Below are 26,408 nucleotides of genomic sequence, written 5' to 3'. Positions count from 1 at the left end.
GCCTTCCCCTTCCATATTTCCTAGGACATTACTCTGCCAATGTTCTTCCCAAATTCCCAGTTCATGGGTCACTTCATATACTTGATTGAGGAGGGCACACCTTTTTATTTTTTTTTAATTTAAGTCATACAAAGTCTTTTCAGCAAGAAAAAAACATTTATGTGCTTTAAGGGTCCAAAGAAGGTCAAAGTTGTTTCTTCTCAAACCATTTCTAGATGGGTGGTTTCTGTCATTACATTAACCTTTGCCAATGATAAGGTGGATTGTCCACGTCAAGTTAGGGCACAAGCCTCTTCAGCTGCTTTTCTTGCCAGGATTAATCTCCATGACATCTGTAAGGCTCTGACTGGTCTGCTTCATCCATGTTCCTGTGATGTTACTCCATCAATGTGGATTCCAGGAGTGATGCAGCTGTTGGAACAGCTTACTTTGCTAACAAGTCCACACTCACTTCCTTGATAAGTGAGCTTGCTACTCTTCCATGCAGGACTGCACTGAATACACGACAATGAAAACAAAGTTGCTCTTACCTGTAAATGTTGGTTATTGAGTGTTCTCTGTGCAGTCACACATCCCTCCCTCCTTTCCTTGCTTTTTGCTACTTTCTCTTCTGATGGTACATTTCTACTTCAGCAAAGGAAGAACAGGGAGGAGTGCTCTCTTGTTTCACATGACTGTTTGGGTAAGAAGTCAACCTACTCTCGATTCTGGAGGGGAGTGGGTAGAGTGCTCTAAGCCTTTTGGTCAAATCTCCGAAGCTGGACTTTGCTTGCATATGCCTACACAGAAGACACTTGATGAACAACAATTACAGGTAAGTTCAACCTTATTTTAGCTGTGATTGTGATGATATGAAATTGCCATTTATTCTGTAAATCTTACTATATAATGGGGTGGTGTGCTCCCAATGATGAACCAGAAAAAAAACGAAAGAGCTGTAATCCAGAGGGTGCCATTTCTCATGTGAGGGCTGACAAGAATACAACAAGATTCCTTCTCACTCAGCTGGTAACACTTCTTAAAGTTCTGGGGTCCTTGCAGGGCTATGCTATTCCTTGCCTGTGCCAACTTTTGAGTAAGTCAGTAGCAAGCCTGGCACCATCAGCTGGGATTGAATAGTCATCCCACCCCAGGCTGTTTGAGGGAAAAGGGGGAAGGCCTTGTCACAACCAGAACAGCTCCAGTTGAGGTGATGAGAGTGGGGATGATTGCGGAGGGGCATCACCACACCTACCCAGAGCACTCCAGGCAAGCTACCAAGAATTGTGCTGGCGGGAAGAGAGAAAGAGAGAGTTAGAGTTGGGCAGAAAGCAAAAAAGTTAGATGACTAGAAAGAAAACAAAAAGCTGAAGGAGGGTGGCAGAAATACAGAGAATAGAGAGTTGAGTTAGGAAGAGAGAAATAGAGAGCTGGCATAAGTGGGCAAAAAGAGAGAACTGGGGTGGGGGAAAAAGAGAGCTGGGGAAGCAGGGCATAAAGTTAAAAATAGAGCTGGGGTAGGTGTGCAAAAAGAGAGTTGGGGTAGCGGGGCAAAAATAGAGAAGATTAAAAGAAGGGATGGCAGAAAGGAGAGTGAGAGGTAGAGAGTTCTCTCCATCTTCACGGACACCTTGCTGGCTCTCCCTCTCTGCAAAGATGGGATCCAGCTTTGCAAACATGGAAGGGCAGGCTATGAAGATGCCTTCATAGGCACCTTGCTTTCTTGCTCCCCCCCTTTTGCAAAGCTGGAAACCAGGGTGGGGGTGCCCATGAATTCTCCCAATCTTCATAGGCACCCTGATTCCCCTCCTTGGCAAAGCTAGGATGTTTGGGAAGGGTGTAATTTCAACGTTTGTGCTGGGTATCATTTCCTGTAGATATGCCCCATCCATGTCTCTTGCCTCAGGAGGATTAGTTTTCTAGAGCCCCTTGTATTTTTTTTACACAGTGGGATTTATTGCCAGTTATTCCATATTTGTGCTCACTGCTAATTACTCTTTTAGGTTTCTCAGGCAGTTGGAAATGTTGGCATGGCACCAATTTTACAGAAAATCATCACAGAAACAGTTATTGTCAAACAGCAAAAAGCAGTTAAGCAGGAACAATTTCCACTTGTTTCTCCTCCGAAGAAAAGTCAAGTCAGCGTAGCCACAGAGGCTAAGAAAAGGTAAGCATATTTTTTCCTTTGGTTTACTGATGTTTTCTCTAACAAGAGAAGCCTTTTCTTTTTCTGTCTGAACTTTCTTCAGTTCATGCATTTCTTCAATTCATGTAGCAGAATATGTGTTTAAAACAATAATTTTATGTTTTCTGGATGTTTTTTACTGGATGTTTTTTACTATTGAAACGAATCTTTCAAATAAGGATGAGGGTTACTGCCCCCATTTTCTTCAATTGCTGCTCTGTGTGACTCCATCTATCCTGGCAGCGACAGAAGCCATAGCAGTCCACTGTATTGACCTTGGTCACAGTAATACAGCAGATCGCTGTGGCTTCTGCATCTGCATTTTCTTTTTAAGTTTTTAAATATATAAATAATTCAATTTTTCTACATTTCAAAAGACAAATATGTTTTGCTTAAATGTAGACCTTCAGTAGATACAATTAAAAAGTTACCAGTTCTATGTATAAATGAAGGTAACAAGCAGTAATGGTAACAAATTTAGAGTTATGGATCGGAGATAAGGGCATAGCTCAGACAAGTGTGGCAACTGATCTCATATCTCTCTAAACCTTACCTGGCCACAGTAATCCATGCAATGGTCACTTCAAGAATGGACTACTGTAACTATGCTGGCCAACTTTGAACCGGAAATTAAAGCTTGTCCAGAACGCAGTCACAAGGCTGCTTACTGGGGCAGCCAGTCGTGATCATATAACACCAGTTCTTAGAGAACTACACTGGCTGCCAGTTGAGTTCCAGGTCATTTTCAAAGTATTAGTATTGACCTTTAAGACCCTGAGCGGTAGTGGACCTGCGTATCTTCTGGACCATGTCTCCCATATTGTCCGTCTGTTCGTTGGAGGGGAACCTCCTGGTGATCTCTTACCCGAGAGACATCCGACTGGCTTCGACGAGAGCCAGGGCTTTTATGGCCCTGGCTCCGGCCTGGTGGAACAGGCTGCTTGCTGATGTCAGAGTGAGAACTATGTCAATTCCGCAGGGCCTGCAAGATGTGGCTGTTCCACCAAGCCTTTTCCAACTATCCAGCTGGATTGCTTGAATGTAGTAGAACAAGTCTCTGGGTGGGGAGGGGAAGGGGTGGAAATGGCAGGAAGGATTAATTTATACTATCTATTAACCAGCGTTATTGTAATATTTTGTTAATTAATTTTAAAGTTTTAAATTAGGATTTATATTTTCAAGCTTTTGGATGTTTTAAATTATGCTGTAACCTGCCCAGAGCCCTTCAAGGTGGGGTGGGATATTAATCCAACAAACAGACAAACAAACAAACAAACAAACAAACAAATAAATAATACCTTTAAAATTGACCGCACGGGTTAACGGAGGGGGGAGAGGGGCGGAGGTGAGTTTGTCAAATACTGCAGTGTTTTCATTCATGTTTTTATAATGTTTGGGTCATGATGCTAGTTCATTAAGATTTGTTTCCCATGCTTTGCAACACACCTGCTAAGGCTGCTTCAAGCAGTCAAGATGTGCTGCTGTTTGGCTTTGAGAGGACAGTTCTAGCCTATATATGAGATAGCTGCATGAATGGTTAGTGTTCTATGCCTGTATGGCCAATTGGGTGGGTATGACTTCCAATGTGCTTAGTCTTGGGCAAGGGGATGGACAGCATGCTTGGTGATGCTGCCCCTCTATGTGCATTGCTTTATACACTCACAGTATGTGCTCATTGGCAATTTGTGTGTATTGTATTCATCTGTGTTCTCTAGCTTGAATGCAGAATGGCCTTCTGACTGCAGAAGATTCTGGTAGCTGAAATGGTGGATAAATGGTTAACAGTATTATTCATCCTCTTCAACTAGGTTTGATTCTGTAATGGCTGAGCTGGTGAACTATATTTCAAAATCAAAAATTGCCATTCAGGCCATAGAAATCAAAGAATACAAGAAGATGAGAGAGACTTCAGACATGAAAGAGAAGCTGAAGGTAAAGTGGGAACCGGGGATGAATTTTCAGTGAATTGGTTATTTTGTCAGCTTAAACTTGCTATCAGCTGGAAGTAGAGTCTGATCTGGAAGCTTCCTGTGGATTTAATTCAATTATTAAACTTCTTTAAAGTACTGGACTAACATGTAACTCATTGTGTTGGCTTTAAGCAGTGCTATTGTACTTATGCCAGGACATCCTAAGAAATTTCCTGATCATTTCCTCCCAGTTATTTTTCTTCAGCTATAGAAGAAACTGTGTCTTGTGGGAGGGAATGTATTTTCTAGATTACTCATTGTTAGACATAAACACTGTAGGAGGCTTATCCTAATCTGTCAGCAGAACTGAGATCTATGACCAGTTCTTAATCTTTCTTTATGTCCTGCTGAAGAGGAGATCAAAGTATTCTACAGCTTAAATAACAGGGTTTTTGTCAAAGTCAGTATAAGTTCACTTTAAATAGCTTAATTAACAACATCACTACAATTGGCTTGTCTTAGCAAAGGACAGAAATCTGCAAGGATCTCGCATATAAAATAAATGTGACATGTTAGCTTGGCAACGACAGAATTGTATACAGGAACCACAGGGATGTTTAAAAAAACTCTTGGCAAATAAAGCTCTTTAAAAATATTTAATAGAATTGTAAGAGTTGTTTCAGGTACTAGCATAGACAGCAGTCTTCCTTGAATAACTAATCTAGAGTGGTAAAAACTAATTTAAATAAAGGTTTTAAAAATGACAAGTAAGGGATGAAAAGAAAAAATTAAAATGGCACATGCCAACTAATTTTCCATAAAACTTTCCTTAGGCTAGAAACAGACCATGAAACAGCTAGAAGTTAACTGTTAAAGGTCTTTGCTGCACAAGTTGTTTTCAGTGAGTCTTGCAATTTTTCTTTGAATTCTGCACATTTTCCCCTTCGTTTGGTTCTGGTGACGTTTTCTGTTAATTTTTTTTTCTGTTTTCCGAAGCACTTTTATGACATGTTCCCCCTATTTGTTTCTGAGCCAGCTTATCTTGACCATACAATCATGTTGAAACAGTTTTTATATCTCTTCCCTCCAACTTAGCTTATTTCCACTCTCCTGTGGAAATGCCCAGCTTCCCCTGTAGCCATATTCTCTTCCCCCTTGTCCTTAATTTTTGAAAGGGTTTAATTTTTTTCTCTTTGTCATATTGAACTACCGATGTATTGTTGAGGCAGAGGTAAGAAGCAGGGGCAATTGGATCAGCTTTATCAATTTCACCTAGAGCTTGTAACGATCACATTCAAGCACAGAAGAAGCAGGGGTAATTAGATCAGATTTGTCAAATTTCATATCGAACTAGTAATGTAACAGTAAGATGAAGATACACTGTGTCACAATTAGGAGTGGATGAAATTGACAAGGGATTGCTGCATTAACAGTTGTGTGTTGCATGGGGATGTGTGGAGACTCATTTCGTCAAAAAGAACACTAACACAACTTGTTGGAATAGAAATCGGCCGCAGCCCAAAATTTATTATAACACATAACCAAAACCCTTGAAGCTGGGCGAGCATACCAGAGCACATCCTGGCCCCCAGGTAGCAAACCGCTGAACCTGGTTATAGGGCAGCCCAAGCTGACCCCTTAGGCCCTTCGGACAGAACTCCTGTCCGCATATCCCCGAGGGAACGGAACAGGAGTTACCAGGGTGCCAGCATGGGCTTAAAACCCAATTTGCGACACCCTCCCTGCCGGCGGCAGCGAAGCTCTCAGCGCAGCCTCCAGGCTTGGCTTTCGCGACCTCCATCGCCACCATGGACCTCATATGGAGGCCCCAGAGGTGGCAAGGTCTTGCATGCAAGCTTCTGCCTACCCCAAATAGGATGTGCTCTTATGCCTCTACCGCCAATCGCAGCTGTCACTCCAACAGCTCCCCCCCCCCAGCTTCTCAGCAGCCCAGAGTCTCACAGCCCAGTAAGCGCGTCGCGAAAGTCACTTCGCAACAGAAAGCAGAACGGATTTCGCCAGAAGCTCAATGCGGCCGCCATGGGGCCACTCCAGCAGAGCATGGCGGACATCGCGGCAACCAGATGTCCTGGCCCCAATCCGATAAGTGGACTCCGGCCTGGCAAAACAATGCTGGCAGAGCATGAGACAAATCAACATGGGGAATAACATCCCTCCGGCATGCTCAGTACCACTGGCTATGGACTGACAAACCTTGGACCTGACTTTGTTAACTTCTGGTCCGAGCTACAGCGTTCTCCAAGTCCTTCTGCTCCAGCAAGCATGACCAGAACAGCTTGGATTTCGCATCTTATGCATCGGCAACTTTAAAAGTCTTTCCTCATGTATGCTTCTGCAACGCTTACTCCCTTTGAAAGCCGGAATGTCATTTTCCCCAGCTGGAAGAACTATTACGCCTGGGAAGCTTCGTAACCGAAGCACCGAAGTTCCGCAACTCGGAGCAGAGAAGACCACCGCGACAGCCCTCGCCTTCGCCAGCCAGTGAATGTCCAGGAGGTGTCCAGTCCAAGCGTGTTGTCCCCAGCCCGACTTCTTCGCATAGCTTCCAGCCCAGTAGAACAATACCGTGGCCAACCATCCAAACAAGGTAACGACAGGCCACCGGGAAACTATAAAGAGAGAACAAAGTTACAAGGGAAAGGTGGTATCGGACGACATAAACACGCACAAGCCCAAAGATCTCCAGCGTAGCCTAAAGCCTGAATTTCGGCTGCAGATTGTCCCTCTTGAGAGGTCAGTAGCCGCCCCAATCCGAAGCGAGGGAACCGAACTGCTCTGCTGGGAGCTCCTAAAATTGTAAGCACAGCCGCGAATCAATGTGCCGCGGAATTGAAATCTGGACACCTGATGCTCCATCAAGCTAGGGGATAAACAGGGGACCCTGTCTCTTCAGGGCGGACAGCTTAAAACGCAGCTATCCTAGCTTAATCGGACAGGGTGCCCTGGTGGGAGGGGGCCAATGTCACTTTATTCCTTCCGACGCCGCTGGTCAAGTCTTTGATCCTTTCCACTCAACCATATGAGTAAGTTCCCATCGCCATGGGATCAATATCGGCTCCTTTGCAGAGCCTTTTTTTAGGAGCCAATGATGTGGTGGACGGGGCCACTAGCTCTACTACACCGAAGTCTCCTATAGGAAAGCCAAGGTAAACAAGGCTTTGGAAACAGTGTAGAACTCATAGGCAGAGCTTCCACAGACTGAGTCTGTATGCTAAGTAAAGTTCCCAGGAGCTCCCTTGGTGATGGGACGATTTACTATCTTTATGGCGGTGTCTGGGGGAAGCGCTGCAATACCGCTCACTGCTCTTCTAGCTTCAAGCAGCGCGGAGTGGTCAGTGCATCCTCTAGGCCCTGGCTGAAAAGGAAATGGCCGCTTAAATGGACCTTTTAATCGTCCTGGCAGCCAATTGACGGTCCTCAAGTCAACCTCAAATACCGGAGCACCAAACTCCCAGCAAAACCCCCCATGTCGTAACGGGCTCCCGCTGGATGGGAAGCCGCTACAAAGCAAAGAAGGTGCTCAGGGCCCCTTCATAATATCGCCGTGGGCCGACGGGTAGCTGGAGCCAGTGACCGCAAGACACCTTTCGGCTATTGACTTTCGCCTCCAAGACTTACAGATGGTCGGGACACTCCTCCTCGAAATTGGCTGGCTTCGGGAGCTATGAGTTTAGCCAAAGCTGCTTCGACCTGGACGACGGTGACAAAGCTGCCAGCTTATATTGTTAAGTTATACCTGGCAAGAAAACAGCTTTTAAAGGAGAGCTGTTATATAATCAGGGCAAAACCATTGCTAAACTCCCTTTACCAGCCGCGATCACCCGGGCCTGACCGGCTGGATGTAAAGGGATTCAATGGTGTTGATGGTGAAGTAACCTTTGAGTGCATTCCACAGCTCCGGGCGATAATAGGTCTTCTTCGGGCGGAGACCCTTTATCTCTGCGCTAAAGGAGTATTGAGGACTCCGCTCCCATGGGAAAGCTATGCGGAAGGGGGATGGGGTGAATGGTGTTATAACCCTTTGTGCTTCATGGCGGAAGTGTCATTCCTGCCACCGCGCAGTAATCTTTGAGCTTTCTAAGATGTCTTAATAAATGGACTTTTACTCCCAAAAGTTCCTTTTATTTCTGGCTTCTATGGAATTCTTTACATTGTGGCAGGAATCCTAATACATCTATATCTCTGTGCAGTGGACCCTCCGGGTGTCTAATGACATGGAGAGTGTTGAATGTTTCTGGCGGATAACAGCGGTAGCCCCCAAAGAGGGCCTCACCTTTCCCTTCTGGATCTGGGAGGCACCGGCAGGAGAACGGCCTCGCTTTGGTGGCTCTTTTCGCCCTCCCTTCGTATCAGCAACGAAGCCTCTTTACCTCGCTGGAACGAGAGGGACGCGACGCATCACTCATGGGGTGGGGACTTTCCATGACGCCGCTTTGGGGCGCTTCGTCTATGGATCGGTTACTGTGGATCGGATCTCTACCCGCTGCAGGTGGATTACATAAACCTCAGATGCAACCTCCGTCATGGAAGAGACGCGGGCCTGACCACCTTCATATGGCGCGGCAACTCCAGGAATCCATTGAACGGTTCCTGGACTCAGTATTTCCGGTGATGCCTCCCAAGGGAACCACCGTGGGTAATACAGCACTGGGGCCCGGCCCAAAGCGACACCGGACTAAACCTTGAATCTGGCGAGGGGTATCCGTATCCGCTTCCCAATCGGACCCCTGATCCTCGGCTAGCGACCGCACTCTTATAATTTCGAGGTGGCCTCGGGACATCACCGTGGCTACGGCGTGCGTTACGGTGTCTCCTCATGTTCCTCGTCGGCCCTGTAGATGAAGAAGAGTCCGGCGAAAGCCTGCACTCCCAGCCGGGATTCGTTCCTCTCCTTCGGCATGAGACCTTGGGATGAGGTAGGGCTTTACCGGCGCATCGATGCTCCAAGAAAGCGCATGGACCCGCGGAACGCCGAAGCTATGGGAGGAGGAACGGGCAATGAAGTTGCAACAAGAGCGCTGGAAAACCTGCAGAGGGACCGGAACGGCAACGCAAAGAAGTCCAGCTCCTCGAAGTTGGATCCGCGCAATAAAGATGTCGCCTCCAACGACGAATATGCTCCAGAATCTGTCAGTCCATGATAAAAGTCCTGGAACACTCCAGACTGGATTTACAACGGCAACGCTTTAAAGCTGCTTCTGTACCTGGCGCACGAAAGTGAGCTCTTCACTGAAGCCTCTTTTAAACGGGACGAATCCGGGCTAAATTGGAACGAAGAGAAAGCTATGCTTTGCATACGCGCACTCTGGTGGATGCGCATTGACCCGCAAGGAGAGGGAGCTACGCGCTTTGGAGAGGGAGCTAAGGAGGCAGACCAGGAACCCCCAAGTTGGAGCTCCGCGCTGTTATTGATGCCGGGTGCCAGGGGGCTTGCCACGTGATTCGGGTCCTGCCACCCTAAACGCCAGCGCACCGGGCCAGCACCCCGGGACTCGCCCCCCCGGCATAACAGCTGCCTGCCCTAACCTGCCCAACCCGGCTGCGAACCACTCAATCTCTGTAGCAGGCACCATTGGCAGAGTTTCGTTGAACGGGCTACTATCGCCCCCCCGATACCTGCTTTTTGATGGGACCGCTCAAACTTCCCCTTACTTCATCTTTGGTAACTTCAATGCCCACTTGAAGACTATGATGATTTATAACGGTTCTGAGCGCCGGTAAAATACGTGGACATCGGTTCGGCCCTGGATGGGCAGCAGCCGACTGGTTCGTGGACTCTTAGATCGGTGCAGGATGAAGACTCCTCGTGACGGGTGCCTCGCGATTCCTCCAAGCCTTAAGAGCTGCCGCTTTCCAAGATCCAGGCAGGCCGAGAATGAAGCTATCCGCATCTATCAAAACTATCCAGCAAGGCAACCGCCCGCTTGCAGAATTTGCCCGCGGAATTTGCAGGCGCGGCGCTGCCTCGACTTCCTCCTGAGTGGCCTGAACGCATGAAATGCGTAATCACTTCTCGGATGCTGTGGACGGTAAGCTGCGTGGAACGGTGTTTTTAATTCGGGTCCTCGCATTGACTATTGCAGATTGGATCCAGTTGTAATCCCAGGTGGCGCCCTCGCTTTGAATACTGCGGCCGGGTGGGTCAGCCTTCACCAAAACCCACTACTGTGTCCACCAAGACAATTGGTGCGAGCTTATTCCGTTTATGCAGAGTACTCTACAACAATGCAGTTCATAGTAGTACAAAAGAAAACCCCTTTGAAATTACAGGGTCTGGTCAGCCCTTTCCACCATTGCCACAACCACTCGCAGCAGCTTTGGACCCCCCCAGAGTTTCGCTACACAGTGGATTGCATCCCTAGCCTAGGGATGGCAAAACGGTCCAGACCGGGCTTTACAACAAGCAAAAGGACTTAAAAACCGTAATGGATAAACACCGTCAATTTTCATGCGTAGGGTCATTCCTGGGTGTATTTATTCACAAAAAACTTCAGAGACGCATAAAGCTACCCAAACTTGGCAAAAGATTTGTGGGACCGTTGCAGATTACTAAAGCGATTAATGATGTCACTGCTCGCTTAGATTTGCCTAACTCTCTTTAGTAACATTCATCCTGTCTTCCATTCCAGCTTGCTCAAGGAGGCTCCCGGCCCGATGTCTGGCACGGACCCAATGGGAGAGTAGTCCCCCCACCGACTGGTTGCTGATGGTCAGCACTACTTAAATTGACGCTTATTCTGGACTCTCGCTTTAATCGCAGAACGCTATAATATTTAGTCTCTTGGGTGGGATATTCCTCTGGGTATAATCAATGGGTTTATTCCGAAAATATTGAAGCCCCCACCCTTTGGTTTCTGCTTTCCACCCGCTTCTTCCAAGATAAAACCTGGGGAGGGTCTTCTTTAGCGGGAGGTGCAGAGTAAAGGGATCTCAATGGTGTTGATGCAGTGAAGTAACCTTTGAGTGCATTCCACAGCCCATGCATGGGCAATAGCTTCTTCGGCGGAGACCTTATCTCTGGCGCTGGAGATGAGGACTCCGCTCCCATGGGGAAATAAGGAAGGGATGGGGTGAATGGTGTTATAACCTTGTGCTTCTGGAAGGGAGTGTCATTCTGCTACTATGCGCGTACTTGAGCTTTCAAGATGTCTTAATAAAATGGACTTTACTCCCAAAAGCCTTTTATTTCGTTTCTATGGAAATTCCCTTACACTGGACTGCTTCGATTTACCACCCTGACCATTGCCTGGTTGTCACACCAGAACTTTAACTGCATGGTCGCTAAACACATCCTTCCAGATGTGCAACTACGAGCCACCAGAGGGAACAACTCCAGGAAAGTCATGTCCTCAAAAATTCGGCTCTGAGACCATCACAGGCTTAATTCTCCGTACACACCACTGGCCCCTGAAATAAATACCAAAGTTTTCCATCGAAAGCCAGCTGCATCGGTGTGAACTTGAAACTCATCCTGCAGCTCCCAAGGAACTTGCCAAAAGGAAACTCCGTGCTATAACGCCTCTCTCCAGAAAAAAACGTAACCATACCCCTAGTGTCTTGGCGTAAGACCACAGAAGTAACCCTGATGTGATGATGGGGAACTGAATAGCCCGCCATGGGACCATGGCGTAGGCGGGAACAGAAAGCCCTTCCCTCGGGGAGACAACCCTGCGGCAAAGTTAAGGTGCCCAAGCAGGGACTGTATTTCCGCAACCTGCATTTCTTTTTGCACAGGTGTTCAAGCATCAGTGCCCTCGTAATGTTGTCAGCTTGTCGAGGGGCAGAGAAGATGTTCCTGCCACAGTGTCCAACTGAATTCTGCAGAGTTGTAAACAAAGACACAGGCCCCTTCAGTCTTTACGTTTCCGCCAAAGTGGAAAGAACCCCAAAGCTCCTGGCCATAAGGACCTGGAAATGCTGACAAATATCATTCGCAGACATTCGGGCTGTGAGGTTTCAGCTTGCACCCTACAAAACAAAAAAAATCATCCAGATAATGAGTGACTTTTGCTGATTGGCATTGCATCCTTGGATTGCCCATTCCAAAAGGTGCTAAATTTTTTCAAAGGCTGCACAAGCTTTTGCGAGCAACCCATGGGCATGACATCGACGACATACCAGTGTCCTTCAAATTCGAAAACCCACAGTTCAAGTCCCTGGGTAAATGTGGGCAGTAGGCTAAAGGCCTTGACTGTATGTCACATTTTGCCAACATCGAGTAAGTAGTTTCCCCACCTCTCCCGCCGATGAGACTCACTCGCCAGTTCATCCACAGTGTGGCATACTGAACAGAGCAGATGCCTGGGTCGGCGAAGTCGCTTTCAATCAATTCCCCTGCGTGGTAGGGACAAATGTTGTATCATCCTATACCCCCGGGCCTTTTGGGGACCAATTCCCCACCGGGGAAACCGGAGGTTGGGTAACGGAGGCTGTGGAAGGGATCTCATGATTCTGCCTGCCAAGCTATATCTTCTTTTGCAATTTTGGCAGCCACTACCGCGAGGCAATTCCCTGGCTGATTTTTTTTAAGTTGGGAGCTGAGGTTGCCACCCTACTCCCTAAAATGGGATGTGAAACCAAATTGGAAATCCCTCCTTAAGTACAATGCGCCTTCCCGGACACGGATACCTGTCCAGCCATTGGCATAAAGGCTGCACATCAGCATCGGGAAGCGTTGCGACTCTGCAGAACCCTCCTCGTGGGACTTCAGGCCTCTTGGCGGAAATGATCCTCCTGGTCAGCCACCGGCCCTCTTAGAGCGTTGCCGAGACAGGGTTCCGCCACGCCGAAAAGGGAGTGCGTCGAGCCAGTTAAGGGCGGGCATTGTACTCTGGTGGGGCCCCTTTAAAACAACGGGAACAGCTGTGCTCAAACTCTACATTTATCCCTCTCTTACAGGTGTTTCCTTGGTTAAAGGCTCTAGCAAGCTAGGGCGGGAGGGTCCCCGGGCTGACCAAACCCTTTTTTTCTCGCCCATCAGCCCCAGTTGATGCAGTAGCACCAGATGACGCGAAGTTTTATTACATTTGGCTCATCCACGCCTCTGATCGCGGTATTAGATCCCACCCGCGTCTCCGATCGCATGTGTGAGGCACTCTTAATGAATGCCTTCATCAGACTCTGATAGCAGTCGCGATCCCCTGATAGGGATCGTGTCTCAAAACATTGGGTTCAGTGAGCAGAGACAGATGCCAAGCCCTTTGTGGGTAAGCAGCTCCTATCAGAGCCATGAGATTCTCATGGTCCCCTTCAGCCAGGTTGTCGGGCGGAACGCTTCTGCTCTTCCTTCGGGCGCTCCTTCTTCTGGCTGAACGTGAACCTGTCTCTCTTTCTGGATCCTCTTCCGCCGCGAAAACCGCGGAAGGGCGATATCCACATAGTACCCATCTAGGCTTCCTTTCTTTAACTTTCTCGCAAATGGGAGCCTGGGGTCCCCAGGGTCCCATGCTGCCGAAGCAGAAGCGTTGAATCCCAACCGCTCCTCGCACTATCAGGTCTCCCTACTGCACCTCTTTCCTTTGAGGCGACCCAAAGCGGGAAGAGCTGGCACCTTTTCCCCTTCTCCCAATAATCCCCTGCTGCTTCAAAGGCGGAATCCTCATCTGTAGACCTGCCAGCATAGGATGAGCTAGGGGACCGCCGGGAAGTTTAGGAACGCATCGGTGAGGCCTTCCTCCCCTTCCGCCTGGTTCTGGTTCGCGACTTGTGCTCGCCTGGCTGGAAGAGCCAGCTGTGACTTCAACATCAGCCCCATTGGTCCGGGTGCAGAGTATCACTACCCCCCCGCTGCCGCGGCACTTCCTGGACCCTGAATCCAATGGGTCGGGTGGTGCCGGGAGGAGCCCAGGGTTCCCAGGAGGTGCTTGGTAACCCAAGCTCTGGATGGAACCTGGGCCCCCCCAAAAGTGCGGTGAGAGAGGGGAACCTAAGCCTCTCAAGGGACCCGCGCCCCTTAAACTGGATTACTGGGAGAACGTTGAACTTGAGGGAGGCCAAAAGCAAAGGAGGTAACTGCTGGTTCCCCATGAAGTCAGCTTCTACTCAATATTGCCCAAAACCAGAGGCTGGCTGTTGAACTGGCTCGGCTACAGCTCCATACCAGGGTTGGCCAACAGTCATGCTCTATATAAGGGAGAATATGGGTAGTGACCTGGCATAAAACAGCTGCCAGGGTATGGGCATCCCGCTTTGCCCAGAAGGTGCCATATAAGCACCCGAGGGACTATTCATCCCGCCCTAATAGAGGGAGGCCTGGACGGTCCTAAAATTGCCTCGCCCCGCTGCCGTGAGCACTTCCTATGCCGGGTCCATGCCCTTGAACCTGACGGGCCTTCTGGCCGGATTCACTGCAGGTGCTGTAGGATGTGCTTGGCACCCTGCGCTGGAAGCAGGGGCCACCCCCTCCTGCTCTGGATTAATAGCAGCAGCCATCTCCTGGTGGGGCTGCAGCTCTTGTCCCCAATCACCTGAAGGGTCCTGCAGGAGTGGGCCCTCGGGCCCGCCCCTGGCTCCAAAACCCTGGGAGGCATAACTTGGCACACCTTTCCGCTGCCTTCCTTTTTCGGTGGAGATTTGGCTTTACGCCATGGTACTCAGCCAGCCAACCTCCCAGTATTAAAGGTTGTTGGCTCCTAACCGCTTAACCTCCTTCTCTTTCTTTTTTTTTTTTTTTTATAAATTGTATTCCTTTAATTGTGGTATTCCTTAATTTAATTGTAACTATAAACCTAGAGGTGGAGCCAGTCCTGAACCCACTCTCAAATGGGGTTTTGAAACATTTGCCAATTGGCCTCCTAAATGCCACTCTCAAAAATGGCTGGCCGCTGTTGAAGGGGCTTTTCCCACTCAAAATGGCTCTCAGGTTTCCTTCTTTAGTGATAATAGAGGACCGGGCGCTTCGAATGGCCCTGCGACATTACAACTGTCAGCCTTCTTGTCAGCCAAGGCTCTATTCACAGACCGAAGCTCCTCAAAAGGAAGGTCTTCTATTTGTAAGAGACGGAAGGGAAGGACAAAATAAACGCAAGCCTAGTGTGGGGAATGCGCTGGCCAAAACGCTGACAAAATGGTCGGCAACAACACTCACAAGCAACCTCTCTAACAATTGTCTAGACAGTGGGCTTTGCTCGTTGCGCTTCGCTTCGCCTTCGGCGACGGACGGCTCCTCGGGTCCCGCCGGAGACGCTAAGTTGCGAGGGAAGGTGAAGGGCGAACTCCCCACCCCGCCAACTCGTAGCTGAAGCCCGAAAAGTAAACCGGCCGCCATTAAACGCTGACGGGAATCCCTTGGCAGCCGCAGCGTCGCGACGCCCAAACAGCTGCAGAAGGGAACGCCTCACCAGCAGGACTTCCGCTGGGCGGCAGGAAGCTCCCTCGGCCCGGCAAGGCCGCGACGAAGCGCAGAGTGATCTCGCTTCGCCGGGCGCAGGTTTGCAAGGCCGCTTCCAATCTTCGCTGGGAGAAGAACGCCCGCTTGGTGACAGGATCAACACTTCGCCTGCCTGCTAAACGACCACGCTAAGGTGGGGGGTCTTCACCCTGCCCATCAAGGACCGCCAGCCTACTCTGTAAGTCAGCTCTTCCTTCAATTTGCCTTGAAAGAGGCCCGGCTCCTCGCTGACGCAGCCTTTTAAGGCTGCTAGAGGCCCCTGTCACGCGTCGGCACTGCCACGCGGACGGCCTCGCTGCTCGCCGGGCATGGAGGGAAAACCTAACACTCGCCCCTCCCCTAACGCCTCCAGGCTGAAGCCTGGGGCGCGATTTACTGCAGTTCTAATTTAGAGAAAAAAATTGGGATATGGGGGATATGTGTACTACGTATTTCTGTTCCTTCAGGTAACACCACTTACTCCGGTAGGTATTTTTTGTTTTCATCTTGTATGGGTAATTATCAATGATAGAAATGGAGGCTGAGACATTTTTTGAATTGTCACTTCAGTGTAATTGTGCAGTAATGCTAGAGCACCTGTGCAAAAGAAAAGAAAGGATTGTTCTTCTGTGTCTCTGATGACATCTCACCACCTTTAGTAATAATACATTTTCAGCAACAGAGATGGCTTATTGTTCACATATGATCTTCTATTGTTGTAGCTTATAGGCGCATACCAGTTAAATTTGTATTGTTAGTGTTCATCTTCACAGTTGCAATGTTTCTGTTAACAGATACTAGAAAGAGAAAAGGCTGGAAAAAAGAAAATATTTGATGAACTGAGCCAGGAAGGACAAAATCTGCTGGAACAAATGGGAAAAGGTAATTCTTGTTATAGCATGGTAGAAGATATATACCAGTTCTCTGCAATAGTGTATTTTGACAAAATCTGGAAAAGTCAGGAGATACAATTAACAGCAAAGCTTATGGTAATAGAAGTTTACGAAAATGCCAATGTTTGGCTTGATGATAGTAAAACAATCTTATCCATGCAAGACCTCAAAGATAGTAGGATGTCAGTTAATGGAACAAATAAACTTTAGGTTGACTATTTAATTATGGTTGGTACTGTTTGCTCAGATTCTCATCCATTTTTGGTGGGTGGTCCACATTAATTGTATTCATTTATTGTGGTTATTCACCATTCTTTGTACAAGCAGCTCAAATTGGATTTTCAGTTGGGCTCTGTTCCAGAGTGCTTAGGATGTAATCCTAAAGCTAGGCTGCAAACTGCCAGGTGTAATTTCTTCCATTTCCTTAATTATTTTCCTAGTTTTATTCTTTGAGTGGGCAGGTGCAGGGTATGATCAGGGAACATTGGTTGGCTGCTTGAATACATTCTGTCATGAGGGTGATATTGGCATGCTGCTCCTTGATAGTTTATGTGGTGTTGCTGTGAATTTCAGTGGAGTTGCTATGCTTTCTTTTCCCTATGAAAGGGAGCTGTTATCTATGCTTAAGACTGCGCTTTGCTTACTTCCAGCAATATAGTGGCATCATTTGCTTGAGACTAAATGATTCAAGTGCATAGATAGGAAAAGTACATCATGTATTTTTTCTGTGTATTGAAAATGACCTTCTGTGCCATATTCTTGTCCCTGTGCTTCACATTTTTTACTGGTATCTATTTTCTTATCTTGTTTGGCCAACAAATATAGATTCAATTCATTAAAACAATTCCAGTCACAGTTATGAATTAATGACTTTCAGTTTGCTACCTGTCCTTTTTTCACTAGTTAGCTGGGGAAGATTTTCACAGTTAATACAGCCCTGTTTCAAGTTACTGTTGCTAGGTGTGGATATATCTTATCAAAGGGAAGGGTTTTTTTGATAATGGAATATACATTATCTCTGCCGTGTGTTTGCAAATAATTGCTGAAGAATTCCATTATTTCTATTGAGACCCAAGTTTGGTGTGGATAGTTGCCATTCAGTAGGAATAGAATTATGGTTTAGGTGTTTTGTACAAAATGATTGTGCATGTTTTGGTATATTGTATTCACTGTGATTTATTTCTTTTGCATGTTCAGAAGGGCTTCCTACTGAGGATGTATCAAATTCCCTAGAAAAGCTATTGTTGGAGTGGAAAGGGGCATCCAGGCATCTGGAAGAAGTAATAAGAAAAGTGAACTGCCAAGATGAAATAAATGTGTATTTTAGGGAATTGGGTGAACTTGATGAATCTGTGATTGAAAAAGAATTGTGGCTGAAAGGCAAATCTACTTCATTATCACCAAAGCAATCAGTAACAGCTCTGAAGGAGTCATGCCAGGTAATTGTAGCAAACTATTCAATTTCATATGGTGTAACTAATCAGCATTTGTGGTCAACATTGGTGGATCTTTTAAACTCAGTGTTAAGGAAATTGTTGATCTTTGTATCTGTGTGCATGTATGTATCTACAGAGGGAGCTCACTCACTTACTAAGTCTGCGTCCTCAAATTGAACACCTGAAAAGTAGGGCTAAGGCCCTGGCATCTCACCCTGATGTTCCATATTTTATTGAAGATAATCTTAACTCTCTGACTGATCGTTTCATGTCTACCCAACAGAAACTGGAAGATTGGCACCAGCACTGGAAAAAAGGTGCACTTTCTTTTAATTTCTCCCTCCTTCAATATTTTTTCCTCTTCTCACACTATGTTACTTTTCCTCTTAGTTTCAAAAGCCTTAGAATTTAGACTTTAGTTGCTACGTGTTTGAAAACACAGTGTAGAATTTTGTAACACCTTCTGTGTTTGCTATATCAAATACATTTTCTTTACAAAGTAATTACTTAGATTATTGCTTTGTGGGTATAAGTAATTTATAATGCTGATAATTCCCAATAAAATACCGTCATTTATATTCTCATATTTTCACCCACCGTTATTTTTTTCAAAGCTGAGTTACCAGTTTGCTTTCCCTTTGGAGCCATATGTAGTGTATGAAAAGTTTTAAATCAGTAGGGCTTGGTGTTGTGCCTGTGTATTTTCCTAAACTTGGTGCTGTCAACTTATACTTTCTTGGTTTAATATATAGAAGTATCTAGAATATCCCAAACTCAGGAACTGTGTACACTTGCATTGTCTTTAATTTAGGAATGTCATCATTATAAATAATGATTTAATTTGTATCCTGGCTGATAGTATGCTTGAACCACATAGTTTAACAAACGGCATAAATAAAATCTTAGCAACAAACAGAAAAAATCTGCATGCTTTTAGAGTAAAACCAACATTCAGAACACTTAATATTTTAATACTGCCTTTTATTTATAACATGTTTTTAAAGTGATCCTTGTGCTATTATTTCTTTCCTGCATTGTATCATACACTGCACTGTGTTCATATAATTCATTTGTATCCTGCCATTCTTCTAATAGGAAGTGCTACTTGTCCTGGTTCAGAGATTGGGAAATGTGACTGAGGGTAATGGTGCCTTAATTTTTTCAGAATTAATAAGTGGCTTTAAAAATATTCGCACAGGTAATATTAGGGTGACATCCAGATATATTTCTCTTTTGCATATGTCCTCTAGGCCAGTGGTGGCGAACCTATGGCATGGGTGCCAGAGGTGGCACTCAGAGCCCTCTCTGTGGGCACATGCAAACAGAGTGCCCACCGCCACATATTTAGGCTGGCCTGGGCTGCTGGGCTCGATTATTAGCATTAAACCTAAGACCTAGTTTTGGGGAAGCAGAGTAGGTAACCCTGTTAAGCACTGTTAAACCCCACTGATTTTCATGCGAAGAACTAAAGCGCGATCCTTTACCTGGGAGTAAGCTTGGTTGCTGGCAATGGGGCTTGCTTCTGAATAAACCCTCCTAGGGTTGTGATTCACCCATTGGAAGAGTTGTATGGTTGCTTCAAGCAAAGTCAATTTAATTACCACTGCTTTGCCCCGAAAGTAACGCACACCTCGGAGCCAACCGTTTTTCCTAAACTAAAACCCAGTTTTCAGGTTAAATTGCCCTGTTGGTACTTTGCGATAAATAAGTGGGTTTTGGGTTGCAATTTGGGCACTCGGTCTCAAAAAGGTTCACCATCACTGCTCTAGGAGTACAAGTGTTTGTCAGGCAAAGCAGTGAGATTAGATTGAATGAGAAATGAATGGCCAAAAGATGTATACAGTGAGCTTGATGGCTCAGTGGAGATTTGAAAACGGGGCTCTGAAGTCTTAATCTGACATTCTAACCACTGTTCCATTCTTAAGTTCCTGTACTCATACACAGTATTAATTCCTGAAGCAATCTGATGTATTAAAAATTGCCACTTGTTAGATTCACCAAAGCTATCATCTCATGGGAGATACACTCTAACTTGGGGCAGATTATACAAGCCTCTTTAGAAAGTTGTGAAACCCACTATACTTGGAACACTTACAACGGGGCTTTTCACTACACAGTGGGCTTGTGGTGGGGTCTCCTTGCATTTTGCTTTTAACGCATGAGAAGGCACTCATTCCTGCCATGCAGTTTTTCTGCAGAGAACTCTCCTGGGCGTGGACGGCTAAGTGAGGGAGTGGGAAGGGTGGAGCTAGGTAGATTGGCTTTGGGTGAAGGGAGCATGTCCGGTGGCAAAGCAAATTAAAAGCCATGCTAGAAGTGGTCTCACTTGCCACAGAGAGAATGGTAAGTGAAAGCGGAGCTTGAGGAAATACATTCTTATGAGAAATCTTGCCATGAAGGACATTTGCCCCATCATTTGCCAGACACCTTGTGCATAATTGGTCATAATATTCGAAAGAACTTGCACATGTTCCTTGATGTCTTTGTGAGGCATGCTTGAATAAGTTTACTGATTTCAAATACTGATTTCAAATATTGATTTCAGATAATGTAGTCAAGATGAGAGCTTTGTATTTACCTTTTTTTTAAAAAAAACCCCTTCATTGTTTTAAAATTTTGTTGTGCTTATTTTAACATTTTATTTTAAAGCTGAATTGGAAAGTCAGCCTTCCAAAGATTATTTGGATGCTCTAAAGAAACTGAAAGATGAACTAAATGAATTGGAAAGCAGGGAGCAATCTATCATGAACTCTGTAAATGATTTCAGTAAAGCAGAGAGAGCCTTGCAACAGACAAAGGTAGGTTTACTTTTTGTTTCTGAATTTGGATGCATGACTAATGTATTCTTTGTTGAGGTGAAGAAGGGAAAGAGGAGTTTGATTTCTCCTGTATCTTCCATAGAGTTTTATATGTGAAATCAGCTGTTCAGTAAAATAACTGTGATAAGCAAAATGGATTTTTGAAGTTGTTTTAGATGTAAGGATGTGGCCAAGAATTGAACGATACTTAGAAAAGCTTCTTTCCACAGAAGAAGACCCAAAAGACAAGGGAATGTTAGCTGAACTATTTTGCTTACTGGTAGTTAAAATTAATTTAGTCCTCTTAAGTAGGATACCTTTGTTCTTATGGGTCCTTATCACTCCAGTGGGAATGCAACTATCATTAGGAAAATACAGACTCCAAAGTGTCACTGATATGATTTTCAAAGTTTATTGAAAGACATTACTGCTCAAAGGCACTACAGTATATTCACGACACTACAAAATCAAATTGAATCAGATGAATCATGTATGAATGTATATGAAAAAGGCATGGATATAAAACAGTTAGAAATATGCAGATGGCTACAGAAAATAGTAAGGACTATGAAATATATAAATAGGGAGCACACAAACATGAGCAACTAAAACATATCTACAGTATAGCTCTAAATCACTCCCCTGTAAAGGACTTAGTAGGCAATGGAGTGATGAACCATAAACTATTATGCATTCTAAATATGATTGAAACAAGAGGTTGCAACCATGAGAGCAAAATGAATGCATATTAGCCAGCTAAATCTAAATGTTAAAAAATTGCCATCCTACCACATTTTTGCCATTCTCGTTTCATCCCAGTTTCCTACCAAGCAAGCTTTTTGCTTTCATAGCTGCTTATCCAGGGATCCGGGAAGAGTGCAGAAACAGAACCCTCACAGACTTGTAAGCCTCTCATTCCTCAGATTCTTCATAAGCAGGAGGCTGCGAGGATAATCCTTGGAGGTCTCAAGAAATCTTCCAAGCAGGCAGACCATAAATAGAAGAGACTGTTATTGTTCAAAGAGAAAAGACTGCTTCTGGGCTATAAACAAAAGATGCCATCAAATCTGCCTTCCTCCTGGGCTTCTATGCATTTGTCAGAGGTGATACCCTGGTGGCATGACACTCATAAGAGGTGGAGAGAGGGATGGACTTAATTTTCCATGATTCATTGTTTTCTTTGGCACCCCAGTATCCATAACATTTTTCCAGTATTACAAAACAATGTGTGGTCAGAGCTCTTCTTATCAATTCTGAGACAGGTAGTCTTGTTTGTCAGAACTGCAGGTGTACACCTGTGTCCTGGGGACATTTTTGTTTCTGAGTGATTGGGGACTCTTCTGGAGTCTTCCAAGGCTGAGGTTCAAGAAAAAGTACTCCTGTGTACCATTACTGTACACTATGGTTGCCAGACCTCCACTTTGGGCTCCTTCCCCCGATGCTATTTCAGGTTGCTGGTGGGGGTTTGAGGCCTAGGCCTTGATGCCATTGGTGTGTTGATGTCACTTTTGGAAGTGATGTCATCACAACACTGCTGATGTGGAAGACACTCTGGTAGTTTTGCAAAACTCTATGGTAAAAGCATATTCAACTACAGAGTTTTTACCCAAATACCAGAGCATCTCCCATGGTCTCAATGATGGGAGGTTTTCAGTGATCCCTGTGATGTGAGGGATCTTTCTGTTGTAAAAATCCATTTGGACAAGCTTTAGACAAGTTGCCTCCCTGAACAAAAGTTTTCTCTCAATACAAAAAGGTGCTTTTTCAATGTTTACAGTTACTTACCATTAGGTGTTTCTCATGGACTGCCCAACAATGGCTCATTCCGCACATGCAGAATAATGCACTTTCAAACTGCTTTCAGTGCTCTTTGAAGCTGTGCGGAATGGCAAAATCCACTTGCAAACAGTTGTGAAAGTTGTTTGAAAATGCATTATTTTGCGTGTGCGGAAGGGGCCAAATACTTGATGTTGTAGTGTTGCAATCCCAGCAAAAGCCACAATTTCTAATGGCAAACTACACAGAGTTGGGGTCTGAAAACCATTTTGTTTACAGTTGGAGGTTGTAACTGAAACACTCTGGACCAAAAATGTACTACATTAGTGCTTGGGTTTGCTCTGCCAGTAGCTCTGTTTTTTATTGTGTATGAAGCATGAGTCAGTAGCTGTGTTTTTTTGTGTGCGGCAAGAGGGCTAGGGCTATTGGACAAGAGACTATCTTGTTCTAGTTCTGTTTTCTTTTCCCCTTTTTATGTGGTAATGATTCTGGCTTCTGTCAGGTAAAAGAAAAGCATTCTGTCAGGTAAAAGAAAAGCCATTTGTACACAGGTATCTTTCACTTGACACCTCAGTCACTATGCACTTATGTCTAAATGCTTTGTATATGTCCCTTTTTCCGCTTTGAATTCTTTCTGTGCTGGAGGTACTTCCTCATTGAATCTACATCCTAATCAACTTGGGAACAGCCAGTGGTAAGGACAGTAAAGGTCCCTGCTCAAACTTCTACTTACTGAAAGTTATCATTTCAGAGAGATGTTGATTTCTCTCACGTGCCATACTTATCCTTGTTAATGGCTCTTGAAATATTATGCTAAATATTGTTAAAATCTTTATAATATTCTGCGATGCAATAGTAGTCATGGCCTCCAAGCTGCATCTGGCTGGAATATAGTCTTTCTCTCCCCACATTCTTTATTTTTTAGTTTATCGCATAGCTGGCCTATATTTGAACTGATCTACAGAATGAACTGATTCAGAATGGTAGGAAGGAGGGACTCCTTGGATGATTGTGTGCTTAAAGTCTGAAATACAAAAACCTTACATTTTGTGTTGATTCATTCCTGTTAAAGCCTCATCTCTTTTTAGTAAGGGGCAACATATGTGGTTGCTGCAGAGACCAATTCCTTCATTAATATTTCTTTTGTTGGTTTGTAATATGTACGAAGGCACTGTACCACTATAATAGAACATATAGTTTCCACTTGTGCAAATATTAAATACGCTGTTGTGGTCCTCTCTCAACAGGCGGTTTGTGAGACTCTAGAAAATCAGAAAACTGTCATTGATAGACTTGCTTCAGATACACAGGTCTTGGAGAAAAGTATTTCTGCTGATGAATCTAAGATCTACAAGCAAGAATTAAAATGTTTGCAGGGATGCAGGGACAAGTTGAAAGTGAAGGTTTTTAAAGATATCCACTTGCTGGAAGAAACTTCTTCCAAACTGAAGGTATTTGAGGTGAGTATTTAATGATCTAGAGTTATATTTAAGTAAGGGTGTATTCTCTTTCTATCTTGATCTTTGTTTTGCAACAGATTGTAATGTTGCTTATTGTGGAAGTGATTGGGGATGTGATTCCCAAAAATTATGGTTATGTGGGTTAGTCATACCAGCACAGTTTGCATTGAGCCAGTGGTGTAGTGGTTAAGAGCAATGGACTCTAAATTGGTGAACGAGGTTTGATTCCCCACTCCTCTGCATGAAGGCTACTGGGTGACTTTGGGCTTGTCACGGTTTTCGCAGAACTCTTTCAGCCCCACCTATCTCACAAGGTGTCTCTGAGGAGAGAGGAAGGGAAGGAATTTGTAAGCCACTTTGAGATTCCTCACAGTTGAGAAAAGCACTGTTTAAATCCAAACTCCTCTTCTTGATAGCAGTGGATTGATTTTTGGTTTTGTGGTTTCAGAATAATGTCTGGGTTTCTAAGATTGTTAAAAAATTGTGCAATGATTTGTCTTTGTACTTGGATTTTAATTTTATTGGGATCCATTGCTCCTATTGATGGAAATATTTCTCTTTATGAAGCCATTTCCTATGTATTTATGGCATTATTTCTCTGAAGTTTTTTCAAAAGGATAAAATTTAATACTGAAGTATATTTAATGATTATTTCTAATATGAGTTTTTATAATCTTAGGGTAGCCTGATCCCTTCAGTTCTTGGAAGCTAAGCAGGGTTGAGCCTATTCAGTAGTTGCATGGGAGACTACCAAAGAATACCAGGGCTGCTACACAGAGGGAGTCAAGACTGCAAGAGGTCATTTCTTCCATGGCAGCACTGGAACTCTCCCTGGTTAATATGCACCCCCCACACAACCAGGACACATATTGGATTTGATCTTTGTCATGGGGTAAATGTGGCCTTAATCTCCTCTGAAGTGCTGGGTGGATATTGCCCCACCCTGCTTAGATGATGGGCATATTTATGCCCACCTTCGAAGATGACACATTGGCCTTAGATCCCTTCTAGTCTGTTTTCTGTCCTGGCCTCGGGACAGAGACCATGGTGGTCAGCATCACAGATGAGCTCTGTCGCCGACTAAACCGAGGCAGATCAGTGCTGCTGGTGCTTTTAGACCTCACTGGAGCATTTGATATGGTCAGTTATGACCTCTTGACCCACTGTCTCATTGTTTCTGGAGTGTGGGGGACAGCCTTGGATTGACTGGTCTTGTTTATCTGGGAGCGAGGACAGAAGCTTTCATTAGGGGAGGGAGAGTCCTGGCAGTGCCCCTGGTATGTGGGGTACCTCGGGGGCAGTCTTCTCCCCAATAGTATTTAACATCTATATGTGATCCCTGGCACAGCTGGTTCAGAGCTTTGGACTGGGTTGATGGAGGACCAGCCAGCTGCCTTGGATATTTTGACTCAGCATCTGGAGACTGTGGCTGGATGGTTATGGCAGAGCAGGCTGAAACTGAATCCAGCAAAGACCAGAGGTGTATCTAGGGAAATGGAGCCCGGGGCAAAATCTGAATTTTCTGTCCCCCTGCACCATTTCCCCTAGATTTTCTGCCCTCCTGCCCCTTGTGGGTCCTGGGGAAACTCCCCACCCTTGCAGTGGGTTGCCAGCCGCCTGGGGGTGCCTGGAGATCTCCCTCCCTTCGGGGGTTGGGCGGTACAGGATGATGATGATGATGATGATGATGATGATGATGATGATGATGATGATGATGATGATGATGATGATGATGATAATAAAAAATCTGTCAGATTCAGAAGGCAGCTTTGCTGGGATCCGCACGAATACTACGCCAATACATTACAACTTCCTAGGCTTCTGGGTGAGGCTTGAATTGTAATGAAGGCCAACAACCAGCTAAAGATCTGGCAGCTGTGAAATCAATAATGATAATGATAATGATAATGGAACAGGGGCTCCAACTGCCATATTTGGATGGTGAGACTCTTAACACCTGCTTCATCTGCAAAAAGCCTAGATGTTATTCTGGAGTCCTCCTTGTCCATGGAGGCCCAGGTCACCCATACAGCCAGACTGACTTTTTCCCATCTTCACCAGGCTAGACAGTTGGCCCCCTACCTGTCAGGCTCAGATCTGCCCACAGTGATCCATGTGATGGTCACCTCCAGGCTAGATTACTACAATTGCTCCAGAATGCAGCAGCGAGAGTACACACTGGAACTCTGATGAGAGGACATATTAGACCAGAGGCGGAGCAAGGGGAACTGCACCCTGAGCGCGCTTGTGCCCTGCGCCCCTGCCCCAGAACACCCTGGCCACGCCCCTGCAGCAGCATGCACCCAGGGCATTGTGCATCCCCCACCCTGTTGGCGCTATCGCACTGTATTAGACATATTCTCCACCGCCTGCACTGGTAACCAAATGAATTTCGGATCATTTTCAAGGGTTTGGTACTAACCTTCAAGGACTTGAGCAGTCTGGGATCATTGTATCATTGAGACCTTAATCTCCTAGTGACTCCCAGCCTCAAAGATGTACTGCTGGCTTCCACCAGAGCCAGGGCAGACATCAGAGCTTGCCAGGACATTAACCAAATCCAGAGAGTGTGTAAGACTTAA

The 26,408-nt window shown here is 45.5% G+C and overlaps 1 protein-coding gene across 4 annotated transcripts in view; it reads left to right on the top strand.

Moving 5' to 3' along the window:
• Nucleotides 1-26,408, top strand: part of UTRN (utrophin) — a 438,418-nt gene that overhangs the window by 95,180 nt on the left and 316,830 nt on the right. For all 4 annotated transcript variants that reach the window (XM_048489265.1, XM_048489284.1, XM_048489276.1 and 1 more), the window contains exons 17-23: nt 1,983-2,146; nt 3,973-4,096; nt 16,258-16,345; nt 17,554-17,795; nt 17,929-18,109; nt 20,442-20,590; nt 23,614-23,826. In XM_048489265.1, the coding sequence (XP_048345222.1) occupies nt 1,983-2,146; nt 3,973-4,096; nt 16,258-16,345; nt 17,554-17,795; nt 17,929-18,109; nt 20,442-20,590; nt 23,614-23,826 (1,161 nt within the window). The remainder of the gene's footprint in view (nt 1-1,982; nt 2,147-3,972; nt 4,097-16,257; nt 16,346-17,553; nt 17,796-17,928; nt 18,110-20,441; nt 20,591-23,613; nt 23,827-26,408) is intronic.

This window comes from Sphaerodactylus townsendi, linkage group LG01 (assembly GCF_021028975.2).
Source record: "Sphaerodactylus townsendi isolate TG3544 linkage group LG01, MPM_Stown_v2.3, whole genome shotgun sequence".
NCBI classification, from domain to species: Eukaryota; Metazoa; Chordata; class Lepidosauria; order Squamata; family Sphaerodactylidae; genus Sphaerodactylus; species Sphaerodactylus townsendi.
This window is presented reverse-complemented; position numbering and strand designations above follow the sequence as displayed.